We start from the raw sequence: 13,720 nt of genomic DNA, 5'->3' as shown, positions 1-13,720 counted from the left end.
GGTGGGCTTCCTGTGTTTTGTAGATCAGATGCAGGGCGGACGTGTAAAGGCGGAGGCTGATGGTGACTGAGAGGACGGACAGTGTCAGGTATGCCAACACGCTGATGCCACTGAACTGGGTGAGGGAGAAGAGGACGAGGATGATGGCACCGAACACGGTGCCCGTCTTCTTCACGTCCTCCCAGTACAGAAGGTCAGTCGCTGCGGGAAAACAAGAGAAAAAGACAATGTGAGAGAAGGAAGAACGGGACTTAAACCCGGCACGCGTTTCCCGAGAAAGGTCTCCAGATGTGTGTTCCTGTGGAGAGGAGCAGAGGTTTTAACAAATAGATTACTTCTCAGGCACACTGGTGCAGCTGGCGAGGCTGGTGGCTCTGTTCCTGCTTTGGTTACGTCGGCCCGTATTCCACCAACGTATCTGTGGGCGGTGCTAGCTAAAACCAACCATGAGATGGTTATCTTGATAATGAAAAACTTACAAATGGGAATAATCTAATGATGGCTTTTGGCGATTTCAGTGTTGGGGCTGTGGCAGGTCCCACACCAGTTTTAAAGGGTGCCCCAATTCTTAAAAATCAAATTGGAGATCCACCCCACTCCCTCCCAACCACAGAACACTGCCCCCCACCTCGCCTGGCAATGCCCCCTGGCCCTGCCCCAGGCATTATTCTCTGGCAATGCCCCCTGTACTACCCCTGGCACTGTCCCCTGGCACTGCCTGGGTACTACTCCTGGCATTGCTCCCTGACACTACCTGGGCCATGGCACCGTCCCCTGGCACTGCCCCCCATCACTGCCAAGGTACTACTCTTGGCATTGCTCCCTGACACTACCTGGGCCATGGCAGGGGCAGTGCCTGGGTGCTGCCTGGGCATGACCCTCTCCCCCCTAGGGGCTGTACTTACCTGTGCGCCTCTGATGGGTTCTGCTCGCCAGGCAGGGACCTGTCGTGATTCATGTCAGTGTAAATGGACAATTTAATGCGGGGGGGGGGGGGGGGACGAACAGGCTTAAGGCAGAACCTTCAAAACACAGGGCCGCTACCATCTAGAAGGACAACGGCAGCAGACACATGAGAAGTTCCCGTCCAAGCCACTCACCATCCTGACTTGGATCTACACCAAGCCCATTTCCAGATCAAACGAGGCAGATATTAGGTCTGTAATATTTGATTTGGAGAGAGGGGCTGTAAAGAAACAGAGGCACAAAACCTTTGGAACACACAGCTGGTCCTGCGATGCATGATTTGACATGTTTTAATTTTATATCGCACCCGCCCCCGCCTGTTTTTGTGATGTATTTTTGCATGCTTTGTTTTTTTCTTAAATTTTGTAGACCCCCCCACCCCCAACGCTCCGCAGCGTGTTTTCGGGCTGAGGTGCCCCCACCCCCTCCCATTGGCCAGTGGCAGGATCTTCTCGTCCCGCCTCTCTCAACAGGATTTCCCGGTCTTCATACCCACTGACGCTGGGGCACCCGCGACAGGGAGCCACCATCGGCGGGGCTGGAAGATCCCAGCAGCCGGAATGTCTGGAAAATGACCCCCCCCCCGCCCCGCCCTACCTCGGCTGTTCCTTCACCGTCGCTGGGTCAGAATCCTGGAACTCCCTCCCTAACAGCACTATGGGTGTACCTACAGCACACGGACCGCAGCGGTTCAAGAAGGAGGCTCCCCATCACCATTTCGGGGGCAATTAGGGATGGGCAATAAATGCTGGCCCAGCCAGCGATGCCCAACTCCCGTAAATAAATAAAGAACAGAAAGTTTCTTTGATCATCATTTATTGTCCATGAGATGGTTGTGGTGAACCACCTTCTTTAACAGCTGCAGTCTGTGAGGGGATAGCATCGTAAGGTTTTTAGATTCAGAGACATTCACAGCACAGAAGGAGTCCATTGAGCTCAACGGGTCCATGTCAGCCAACAAAGACCAGACTAATCCCATTTTCAAGTGCTTGGCCCGTAGCCCTGGAGGTTACCACCCGATTCAATCTCTCCTCAAAGCTCAGCCCCTCCACCCAATGTCGGGCAGGGATAAAACTAGATATCTTTTCTTCACCAGCTTCACGTCTCACTGGCACGGTGACTAAAATTCCCCAAAGGCGGGGGTTTTGTCCAATTCAATGCAGAAGAACGTTTTCCACCCGAGTGTGTCGACCACTTTGTGATTCCCGCAAGCTATCCTCCCGGATTCAGGATCCAGGGTGAGGGAGACAGCCCCCAGAGTTGCATTTCAATGACAATTCCCGCACTCCCATCCAGGGGTGATGCAGGCCCCTTGGTGAGCAGAGTCAAGGTCTGTGGGAGCTGAAAGCCCATTAGCAGTCAGTGCCCATGGCACCCTCCCTAACCCGGTATGATGGAGGTCCTGTGGGACCTCTCTCCCCCACCGCCCCCCCCCCCCCCCCCCCCCCCTCACCACGTGGGGGAATGGGTGGGTCAGCTGGTGGCCACGTGACCCTCTCCCTTCCCTGAAAGTTAAGATCATTCTGGGTACACACCTAGTGTCTGCTGTCAATTTATTGAAACACAAAATATGAGAACCATTAGAAAAGTCCAAAGATGTGTGGGTTAGGTGGATTGGCCATGATAAATTGCCCTTAGTGTCCAAAATTGCCCTTAGTGTTGGGTGGGGTTACTGGGTTATGGGGATCGGGTGGAGGTGTTGACCTTGGGTAGGGTGCTCTTTCCAAGAGCCGGTGCAGACTCGATGGGCCGAATGGCCTCATTCTGCACTGTAAATCCTATGAAAAGGCATGGGGAATGGCAGCACGGTGGCGCAGTGGGTTAGCCCTGCTGCCTCACGGCGCCGAGGTCCCAGGTTCGATCCCGGCTCTGGGTCACTGAATTTGCACATTCCCCCGTGTTTGCGTGGGTTTCGCCCCCATAACCCAAAGATGTGCAGGGTAGGTGGATTGGCCACGTTAAATTGCCCCTTAATTGGAAAAAAATGAATTGGGTACTCTAAATTTATTTAAAAAAAGAAAAGACATGGGGAAACAGAACTGGAAAATTCCACACCAGCAGGTGACACAGTGGTTAGCACCGCTGCCTCACAGCGCCAGGGACCCGGGTTTCATTCCAGTCTCGGGTGACTGTGCGGACTCTGCACGTTCTCCCCGTGTCTGCGTGGGTTTCCTCCGGGTGCTCCGGTTTCCTCCCACATTCCAAAGATGTGCAGGTTAGGTGGGGTTACGGGGCCGAGGTGGGGTGCTCTTTTAGAGGGTTGGTGCGGACCTAATGGGCCGAATGGCCTCCTTCTGCACTGTAAGGATTCCATGATTCCATATGCAAAGCTCCACGCGCCTGGCAGACCCGTAATCACGCACCCAGCACGATCAGGGGCTGCGTTTCAGGCTACTGAAGTTGTACGTGAGCCACACACAGGGTGCAGGAGTCTGAGTATTTTCTCCAGTGCTATAATTAGCCTGTTCACTGCAAGGGGACAGGGCAGAGCAGCTGGAGGCATCCACTCCCTCTGCGACAGCTGATCAGATCGAATTGCAAAGGGAGAGAGAAAAAAAAAGAGGTTTGACGGGGCCCTCAGCAATGGAGGGGGAGAGAGAGAGCATAAACTGAACAGAAATGAGCAAATGTATCAGAGCACCACAACGTTGAGAAACACTTGCCAAACGAAATAAAAATGAACCACCCTTCTCCCTCGGGCCTGTCACAAAGGATTGGGCTCCTCCTGGCCAGGAGCTGCCATTGGCAGGAAGACTTCTCACAAGCTGGTACCGCTTATATCCGCCCCGCTGCCTCTTCCCCCCCCCCCCACCCCCCACCCCCAAAACCTCCTACAGGGCCACATATTGGGCCTCCCCCCCCCCCCATATCGTCCGTAGCCTCATTGAGAAAAGTCTAACCTTTCCATCCCATTCTCTGCACCTCTCGCTTTATTCCCCCAGCGCTCGGGAGAAACTTCAGGAGACTCTCAGACAGCACCTGCCACTGGGTCCAGCCGACAGCACTCTTGTGCTGGGACTCTCTGTTCCCAGTCGCCTCACGGCACTGATTAACCCTTAAGGGTCTGAGCCCCCTCTCAAGCACTTCAGCAGCCTGCCCCGGCAGCCAACAACAACTTATATTTATGTAGCATCTTTCAGGCAATAAAACGCCCCCAAGACACTTCCCGGGGGCATTATACGACAGGGCACAATACTGAGACACATTTCAGGTATTAGCTCCAGTGACCAAAAGCTTCGTCAAAGGGGTAGGTTTTTTAAGGAGCGTCTTAAAGATCAAAAGGGAGGTGGAGAGGTTTAGGGACAATTCCAGAGCTCAGGCTGGTGGGAATCTCGAACTCACTGCTTCACTGAGGGGGCAGTGGGAGTCTGGAATTCGCTGCCCGAGCCGGTGGGTGGAGGCAGAGACACTAAACTCTTTTTAAAACGTACCTGGATCTGTACTTTAAGTGATCGAAGCTGCAGGGCAATGGATCAGGTTGCAGGAAGGTGGGATTAGAAAGGGCACCGGGGTGTCCTCGGGCTGGCATGGACAAGACTGGCCGAATGGCCTCCTTCAGTGCTGTAACGTTTCTATGATTCTATTCTATTCTATAAGCGAGAACCCTCACAACATTTAAGAAGCTTTGAGAAGAACACTTGAAACGCCTTAGCATAGAAGGGTACAGACCAAGTGCTGGTGAGTGGGGTTAGAAGTGATGACGGCCCATGTAGACACAATGAGCCAAAGCGCCTCTTTCTGTGACACTATGATACGGCCGTCACCAGTGGAGTGACTGAAGTTGGCGATGCTTTAGAGACCAGAATTGGAGGGGCGCAGATACGCACGCACATACTGTGATAACCCTCATGAGGACCACAGGGGAAATTGCTGATTGATCTCTTTGTGGGCTCTGTGAGTTCCCGTGGTGACCGGGCGGAGAACCACTGGGGCTCGTTAGCGGGACTGTTAAATGCAGCTCCCAGACCCAGATAGTCCTGGCCAAGGACGTTTGTTTTGTGAGCCGTGGTAATGGCGTTATTCTTAGTTTAAAATAAGCCAGTTTGGGTTCGATCCCCGCCCTGGGTCACCGTCCGTGTGGAGTTTGCGCATTCTTCCCGTGTCTGCGTGGGTCTCACCCCCACAACCCAAAAAGATGTGCAGGGTAGGTGGATTGGCCAAGCTAATTTTCCCCTTAATTGGAAAAAAATAATTGGGTACTCTAAATTTATTTATTTTAAAAGAAGAACTTGCATTTATATCACACCTTCCATTACCTCAGGGTACCCCAAAGTGCCTCACGTGCAATTTGTTTTGAAGAACGGTTATTGTAATGTAGGATACCCAGCATTTAATTCGCGCAGAGCAAGATCCCACAGACAGCTCTGCGAAAATAATCAAATCGTCCATTTTTAATGATGTTGGTCGAGGGACAAATACTGGCCCAGGTACCGGGGAGAACTGTCCAGATCTTCCGCGATTATTGACAACCGATCTTTCACATTCGCCTGAGAGGGCAAACAGGGTGACATGCAAATGAGAATACCTCTGACAGCACAGCACTGGAATAGCGATCAAAGGATATTTTCTTAACCCTCCCGGAGCGGGGTTCACCCCACAACCTTCTGGAACAGTAGGTGAGAGTTGGCGTGAGTGCGAGATGACAATTGCTCTCCACTCCTGATGGTGGGGCCTCATCCCAAGCTTTTTAAAATGTAAAAAAAAAATTTTGAGCACCCAGTTCTTTTTTTCCAATTAAGGCAATCCCTAATTGCCCTTAAACTGAATTTCTTGCTAGACCAGATCAAAGGACAGTTAAAGAGCGAACTACATTGTTTTAGTTAATTTAGAGTACCCAATTATTTTCTTTCCCCAATTAAGGGGATATTTCGTGTGACCAATCCGCCTACCCTCCACACCTTTGGGTTGTGGGGGTGAGACCCACGCAGAAACGAGGAGAGTGTGCAAACTCCATATGGACAGTGACCCATGTGGGGTTCGAACCCGGGTCCTCATCGACGTAGTCCCACTGCTAACCACTGTGCCATCGTGCTCTCCCGAGATCTTTACTTATTCTTCCACGGGAAGGCCAGCATTTGTTGCCCCTACCTAATTGCCCTTGAACTGGGTGGCTTGCTTGGCCATTTTGAAGGTTGGGAGTGAGTTGCGGGGGTCTGGAGTCACGTGTAGGCCAGACTGGGGTAAGGGCGGCAGATTTCCTTCCCTAAAGGGACATTAGTGAACCAGATGGGTTTTTGCAACAACCAATGATAGTTTCATGGTCACTCGTATATTCAATTCCAGATTTGGTTAATTGAATTTAAATTCCAAGTGCTGCTGTGGGATTTTTAATTCACTTTGTTATTATGTTTTTGGACAAATAGACACCAAACATGAAAGGGAACTTTCCGACAAATCTCACCCATAAATGTGTAATTAAAACATGCATAAGTCAGAAAAGTGTTTCCCTGCATGTTAAGGTCTCGTAAAAGTCGGAAGCAACGCTAGCTGCATAGTATCTGTGTACTGGCGACCATACGAGCAAGGAGCAGGTGTGAGCCATTCAGCCCCTCTAGCCTCCTCCGCCATTTAATAGGATCATGGCCAATCTGATGAGGTTTGTGTGCAAGAGTCGCTGGAAATGTTCACGCAACTCACTCCCAACCATTCAAATCTGTGGGAAGACTTCCCTTGGAACTGGTAAATATATTTGTGACACATCCCTCCAACAGGCCACGATTATAACAGTTCAATCGCTGCCAAGTTCCGGTTGCCATGGTTACAGGGACTCACACTATTCCTTGTTGGTTTTATCCCAGTTTTGAGTCAACTGCAGAATTACAGCAGCAGCAATAACCAGGACACAATAAAATAAATATTAATTGTTATGACTCACTTCAGCCTTACCGAGGCTGAGAGACAGTCCAAGGCCGACAGGGCCGAAAGTGCCGAACCTAGCAGCCTGCTTTAACATACTCCTGCCAGTTAACTAGTGCCGCATCCCCGGCAAATCTCTTTTTGTTCACTCTTCCTCCTCCCTCTCCCCTGCTCTCTGCCTTTTTAACTATTTTTGTTTCTCTCTCTCTCTGTCCTGCCTCCCCATCTTTTAACTCTCTTCCCATCTCTTTGTCTCCTTCCTCTCCCCATTTCATCTGCTCTCCCCCCCCCCACCCCCCAGCTTTTCTCTCTCTGCCCTCGCTCTCCTGCTCGCAATCTCCTCTCGGTCTCTCTATCCATTTTTAAATTCCCCTTTCTCCCCACTCTATTTCCTCATTTTCCGTCTTAAGCGGTAGAATGACAAACATTGCTGTTTGTCTGTTTTTCTTTATTCTTCCACGGGATGTGGGCCTCGCTGGGCTGGGCCAGCATTTGTTGCCCAGCCCTAATTGCCCCTTGAACTGGGTGGCTTGCTAGGCCATTTCTGAGGGCTGTTGAGAGTCAAGCACATCGCTGTGGGTCTGGAGCCACATGTAGGCCAGACCGGGTAAGCACGGCAGATTTCTTTCCCTTAAAGGGGCATTCGTGAACCTGATGACTTCTTGCAAGCCTTTCCCTTTTTCTCTCATTTTCTCTTTCTCTCTCCCTCCATCTCTGATTCCTTTCTTTCTCCCTCTCTTTCTTCCTGAATTTTATTCCTTCTTCCACTCTATCCCCATCTATCGCATTCTCATTTCAATGCATCTCATCTTTCTCTGCTCTCACCATTTCTCAAATTCCTACCTTTTTTTCTCTTCATCTCTCCCTTCTCACTCACTCCATCTCTCCGCCTGTCATTTCTTTTCCACCTTTTTTTTCTTTCTTCTCCTTCCCCTTCCCCGCCGCCCCCCCCCCCCCCCCCCCCGCCCCTTTTCCTGTTTCTCAATCCCTCGCTCTTAGTCTGCCACCTCTCTGTATCAGTATTTTGAGTCTATTGGGATGGTGGATCAGATCCCAGGCGCTCGGCAACGGGTTTTGGCATATTTTCTTATTTGGCGACATAGGGTGGCACGGTGGCACAGCGATTAGCGCTCCTGCCTCACGCCGCCAGGAACCCGGTTCGATTCCGGCCTCAGGTGACTGAGTGGAGTCTGCACGTTCTCCCCGTGTCTGCGTGGGTTTCCTCCGGGTGTTCCGATTTCCTCCCACAGTCTAAAAATGTGCAGGTTAGGTGGGATAGGGCAGGGGAGTGGGCCTAGATAAGATGCTCTTTCAATGGGCCGAATGGCCTCCTCTTGCACTATGGTTGGCACCTAAGGAGTGAGAGGTCAGTGTCCAGCTCAGGGAGTGACTCAGGGACCTGTCACTATTTGGAATAGCTGTAAACCTGAAAGTAAAACATAGTAAAGCAGATGGGTTGAAACAATTGATCTCCAGAGGCATTTGCTGCCCACTGCTTCTCTTTCTGGAACTGTCCCAGTCTCTGTGCCTATCTCTGTCGATTGCTTAAACCAACCTCATCCTCTCCATGTCTTTCTTTGTCTCCATTTCTCGTCCGTCTCTGCCTGTTTCGGTCTCACAGACATCCTGTTGCAGCCTCATCTCTGTCGCAATTTTTCGTATTCCATTCCATCATCCTGACTATTTAAAATGCTGTTTGACCAATGCTCTCTCTCACCCTCTTTATCCCCCACCCTGTCTCTCTCTTTATCCCCCACCCTGTCTCTCTCTTTGTCCCCCACCCTGTCTCTCTCTTTATCCCCCACCCTGTCTCTCTCTTTATCCCCCACCCTGTCTCTCTCTTTGTCCCCCACCCTGTCTCTCTCTTTGTCCCCCACTGTCTCTCTCTTTATCCCCCACTGTCTCTCTCTTTATCCCCCACCCTGTCTCTGTCTCTCTTTATCCCCAACTGTCTCTCTCTTTATCCCCCACCCTGTCTCTCTCTTTATCCCCCACTGTCTCTCTCTTTATCCCCCACTGTCTCTCTCTTTATCCCCACCCTGTCTCTCTCTTTATCCCCCACCCTGTCTCTCTCTTTATCCCCCACCCTGTCTCTCTCTTTATCCCCCACCCTGTCTCTCTCTTTATCCCCCACTGTCTCTCTCTTTATCCCCCACCCTGTCTCTCTCTTTATCCCCCACTGTCTCTCTCTTTATCCCCCACCCTGTCTCTCTCTTTATCCCCCACCCTGTCTCTCTCTTTATCCCCCACTGTCTCTCTCTTTATCCCCCACTGTCTCTCTCTTTATCCCCCACCCTGTCTCTCTCTTTATCCCCCACCCTGTCTCTCTTTATCCCCCACTGTCTCTCTCTTTATCCCCCACCCTGTCTCTCTCTTTATCCCCCACCCTGTCTCTCTCTTTATCCCCCACTGTCTCTCTCTTTATCCCCCACTGTCTCTCTCTTTATCCCCCACCCTGTCTCTGTCTCTCTCTTTATCCCCCACCCTGTCTCTCTCTTTGTCCCCCACCCTGTCTCTCTGTTTATCCCCACTGTCTCTCTCTTTATCCCCCACCCTGTCTCTGTCTCTCTCTTTATCCCCCACTGTCTCTCTCTTTATCCCCCACCCTGTCTCTCTCTTTATCCCCCACTGTCTCTCTCTTTATCCCCCACCCTGTCTCTCTCTTTATCCCCCACTGTCTCTCTCTTTATCCCCCACTGTCTCTCTCTTTATCCCCCACCCTGTCTCTCTCTTTATCCCCCACCCTGTCTCTCTTTATCCCCCACTGTCTCTCTCTTTATCCCCCACCCTGTCTCTCTCTTTATCCCCCACTGTCTCTCTCTTTATCCCCCACTGTCTCTCTCTTTATCCCCCACTGTCTCTCTCTTTATCCCCCACCCTGTCTCTGTCTCTCTCTTTATCCCCCACCCTGTCTGTCTCTCTCTTTATCCCCCACTGTCGCTCTCTTTATCCCCCACCCTCTCTCTTTATCCCCCACCCTGTCTCTCTTTATCCCCCACTGTCTCTCTCTTTATCCCCCACCCTGTCTCTCTCTTTATCCCCCACTGTCTCTCTCTTTATCCCCCACCCTGTCTCTCTCTTTATCCCCCACCCGTCTCTCTCTTTATCCCCCACTGTCTCTCTCTTTATCCCCCACCCTGTCTCTCTCTGTATCCCCCACCCTGTCTCTCTCTTTATCCCCCACCCTGTCTCTCTCTTTATCCCCCACTGTCTCTCTCTTTATCCCCCACCCTGTCTCTGTCTCTCTCTTTATCCCCCACTGTCTCTCTCTTTATCCCCCACTGTCTCTCTCTTTATCCCCCACCCTGTCTCTGTCACTCTCTTTATCCCCCACTGTTTCTCTCTTTATCCACCGCCCTGTCTCTCTCTTTATCCCCCACTGTCTCTCTCTTTATCCCCCACTGTCTCTCTCTTTATCCCCCACCCTGTCTTTCTCTTTATCCCCCACTGTCTCTCTCTTTATCCCCCACCCTCTCTCTTTATCCCCCACCCTTTCTCTCTCTTTATCCCCCACCCTGTCTCTGTCCATCTCTTTATCCCCCACCCTGTCTCTCTCTTTATCCCCCACCCTGTCTCTCTCTTTATCCCCCACCCTGTCTCTCTGTTTATCCCCCACCCTGTCTCTCTCTTTATCCCCCACCCTGTCTCTGTCCATCTCTTTATCCCCCACCCTGTCTCTCTCTTTATCCCCCACCCTGTCTCTCTCTTTATCTCCCACCCTGTCTCTCTCTTTATCCCCCACCCTGTCTCTCTCTTTATTCTCCACCCTGTCTCTCTCTTTATCTCCCACCCTGTCTCTCTGTCTCTCTCTTTATCTCCCACCCTGTCTCTCTGTCTCTCTCTCTTTATCTCCCATCCTGCCTTTCTGCCCGTCGATTTATCTTCCATCCTGTCTCCCTGTCTTTCTCTTTGTCCTTCTGTGTAACCCCCATGCTCTCTCCCTCTCTCATTATCCCCCACTCTGCTTCTCTGTCTCTGTCACTCTTCATCCCCCACCCTGTCGCTCTGTCTCTCTCTTTGTCCCTCTGTGTAGCCCCCACCCTGTCTCTCTGTCTTTCTCTTTATCCCTCCGTGTAGCCCCCACCCTGTCTCTCTGTCTCGCTCATTATCCCCCGTCTTGTTTCACTCTCTCTATGTCTCCCTCGTTCCCTTTGTCTTTCCCTTGTGGTCTCTTCTCTTAACTCCCTTTCTCCTATAGTCTCTCTATCACTTCCGTTATCTCTCCCTCCCTTTGTCTCTCCGTTGTGTGTCTCTCTCTTTGCCTTTCTCTCTTTGTTGTCCTTTGTCTTCTCTCCTTCACTATATCTCCCTTTGTCTCATCTCGTCATCTTCATGGCTTAGTCTCTATCTGCCTCTCTCTCCCTCATTCTCCCTTTGTCCGTCTGTCTGTCTCTCCCCCCCTCCCCACAATCTGCTGGCAGCTTTTAGCGAGTTATTCGACAGAATGTGAACGAAGCAATATACCCTTTTCTCGGGAGAGGACAGAGTTCCACACACTCTCCATCCCTGGACATTCGGACCTGAGCTCCATCTCGAGGACTGTAACTGAAGTCTTGGTCTCCTGCTTGGCACAGCTGGTAAGGCAGATGGATCCTTCCTGATGCTTCAACAGAGCCGGGAGGGACCAGCCAGCTTTGTAAATGCTGCAGTATCCTCCACAGCCAATCAGATCCCAGATGAAGCATTGCCTAGCAACACCCTTCGTCTAGCAGTGTAACCCTTTCAGTGCCAAAACCCTTCCGTACAGATGAAGTGATGGGATCACACAGCACAGGAGGGGGCCATTCAGCCCATCATGCCCGTGTTGCCTCTTGGGTCAAACTATCCAGTTTATCCCATTGCCCTCCCCTTTCCCATAGCTTTGTAACTGTCCTCCTCATCAAATATTCAGCTAGTTCCCTTTCGAATGTCACAACTGAATTTCCCACAACCCGTTCAGGCAACACATTCCAACAACTCGCTCTGAGAAAAGATGCTTCTTCATATTGTCTCCAACTATGGGCAGCACGGTAGCACAGTGGTTAGCACTGTTGCTTCACAGCGCCAGGGTCCCAGGTTCAATTCCTGGCTTGGGTCACTGTCTGTGCGGAGTCTGCACGTTCTCCCCGTGTCTGCGTGGGTTTCCTCCGGGTGCTCCGGTTTCCTCCCACAAGTCCCGAAAGACGTGCTTGTTAGGTGAATTGGACATTCTGAATTCTCCCTCAGTGTACCCGAACAGGCACCGGAATGTGGTGACTCGGGGATTTCCACAGTAACTTCATTGCAGTGTTAATGTAAGCCTACTTGTGACACTAATAAAAATTATTATTATTACTATTTCACCAATAACCTTAAATCTTTCCTCTCTGGGATTCGGACTGATTCCGGATTGCACACAGCGTTTAGTGGGATTCGGACTGATTCCGAACTGTACACGATGTGCAGTGGTATTTGGACTGATTCCGGACTGAACACGGTGTCTAGTGGTATTTGGACTGATTCCGGACTGAACACGGTGTCGAGTGGTATTTGGACTGAATCTTGACTGTACGCGGTATATATTGGGATTCGGACTGATTCCAGACTGTACTCAGTGTATAGTGGGATTCGGACTGATTCCAGACTGTACGCAGTGTGTAGTGAGATTCGGACTCATTACGGTCTGTACGCAGTGTGTAGTAGGATTCGGACTGATTACGGTCTGTACACGGTGTGCAGTGGGATTCGGACTTCTGTGGGATTCGGACTGATTCCGGACTGTCCACGGAGTATAGTGGGATTCGGACGTCATCCGGACTGTACGCGGTGTGTAGTGGGATTCGGACTGATTCTGGACTGTACGCGGTGTGTAGAGGGATTCAGACTGATTCCGGACTGTACACGGTGTGTAGTGGGATTCGGACTGATTCCGGACTGTACACAGTGTGTAGTGGGATTCGGACTGATTCCGGAATGTACACGGTGTGTAGTGGGATTCGGACTGATTCCGGACTGTACACAGTGTGTAGTGGGATTCGGACTGATTCCGGACTGTACACGGTGTGTAGTGGGATTCGGACTGATTCCGGACTGTCCACAGTGTGCTGTGGGATTCGGACTTCTGTGGGATTCGGATTGATTCCAGACTGTACTCGGTGTATAGTGGGATTCGGACTGATTCCAGACTGTATGCAGTGTGTAGTGGGATTCGGACTGATTACGGTCTGTACACGGTGTGCAGTGGGATTCGGACTTCTGTGGGATTCGGACTGATTCCAGACTGTACGCGTTGTGTAGTGGGATTCGGACTGATTACGGACTGTACGCGGTGTGTAGAGGGATTCGGACTGATTCCGGACTGTACACGGTGTATAGTGGGATTCGGACTGAATCCGACCTGTCCACAGTGTGCAGTGGGATTTGGACTGATTCCAGACTGTCCACAGTGGGCTGTGGGATTCGGACTGATTCCGGACTGTCCACAGTGTGCAGTGGGATTCGGAATGATTCCGGGCTGTCCACAGTGTGCAGTGGGATTCAGACTTCTGTGGGATTCGGACTGATTCCAGACTGTACGCAGTGTGTAGTGGGATTCGGACTGATTACGGTCTGTACGCAGTGTGTAGTGGGATTCGGAGTGATTACAGTCTGTACACGGTGTGCAGTGGGATTCGGACTTCTGTGGGATTCGGACTGATTCCGGACTGTACACGGAGTATAGTGGGATTCGGACGTCTTCTGCACTGTACGCGGTGTGTAGTGGGATTCGGACTGATTCCGGACTGTACACGGTGTGTAGTGGGATTCGGACTGATTCCGGACTGTACGCTGTGTGCAGTGGAATTCGGACTTCTGTGGGATTCGGACTGATTCCGGACTGTCCACAGTGTGCAGTGGGATTTGGACTTCTGTGGGATTCGGACTTCTGTGGGATTCGGAC

At 51.3% G+C, this 13,720-nt stretch overlaps 1 protein-coding gene across 1 annotated transcript in view; it reads right to left on the bottom strand.

The window, feature by feature from the left end:
• Positions 1–4: 4 nt before the first annotated feature.
• Positions 5–13,720, bottom strand: part of LOC140402241 (reticulon-2-like) — a gene marked incomplete at its 3' end in the record, with an annotated part of 90,531 nt that continues 76,815 nt past the window's right edge. The window contains exon 5 of the mRNA XM_072489870.1: positions 5–201. Within this exon, the coding sequence (XP_072345971.1) occupies positions 5–201 (197 nt within the window). The remainder of the gene's footprint in view (positions 202–13,720) is intronic.

This window comes from Scyliorhinus torazame, chromosome 25, assembly GCF_047496885.1.
Source record: "Scyliorhinus torazame isolate Kashiwa2021f chromosome 25, sScyTor2.1, whole genome shotgun sequence".
Lineage (NCBI taxonomy): Eukaryota > Metazoa > Chordata > Chondrichthyes > Carcharhiniformes > Scyliorhinidae > Scyliorhinus > Scyliorhinus torazame.
This window is presented reverse-complemented; position numbering and strand designations above follow the sequence as displayed.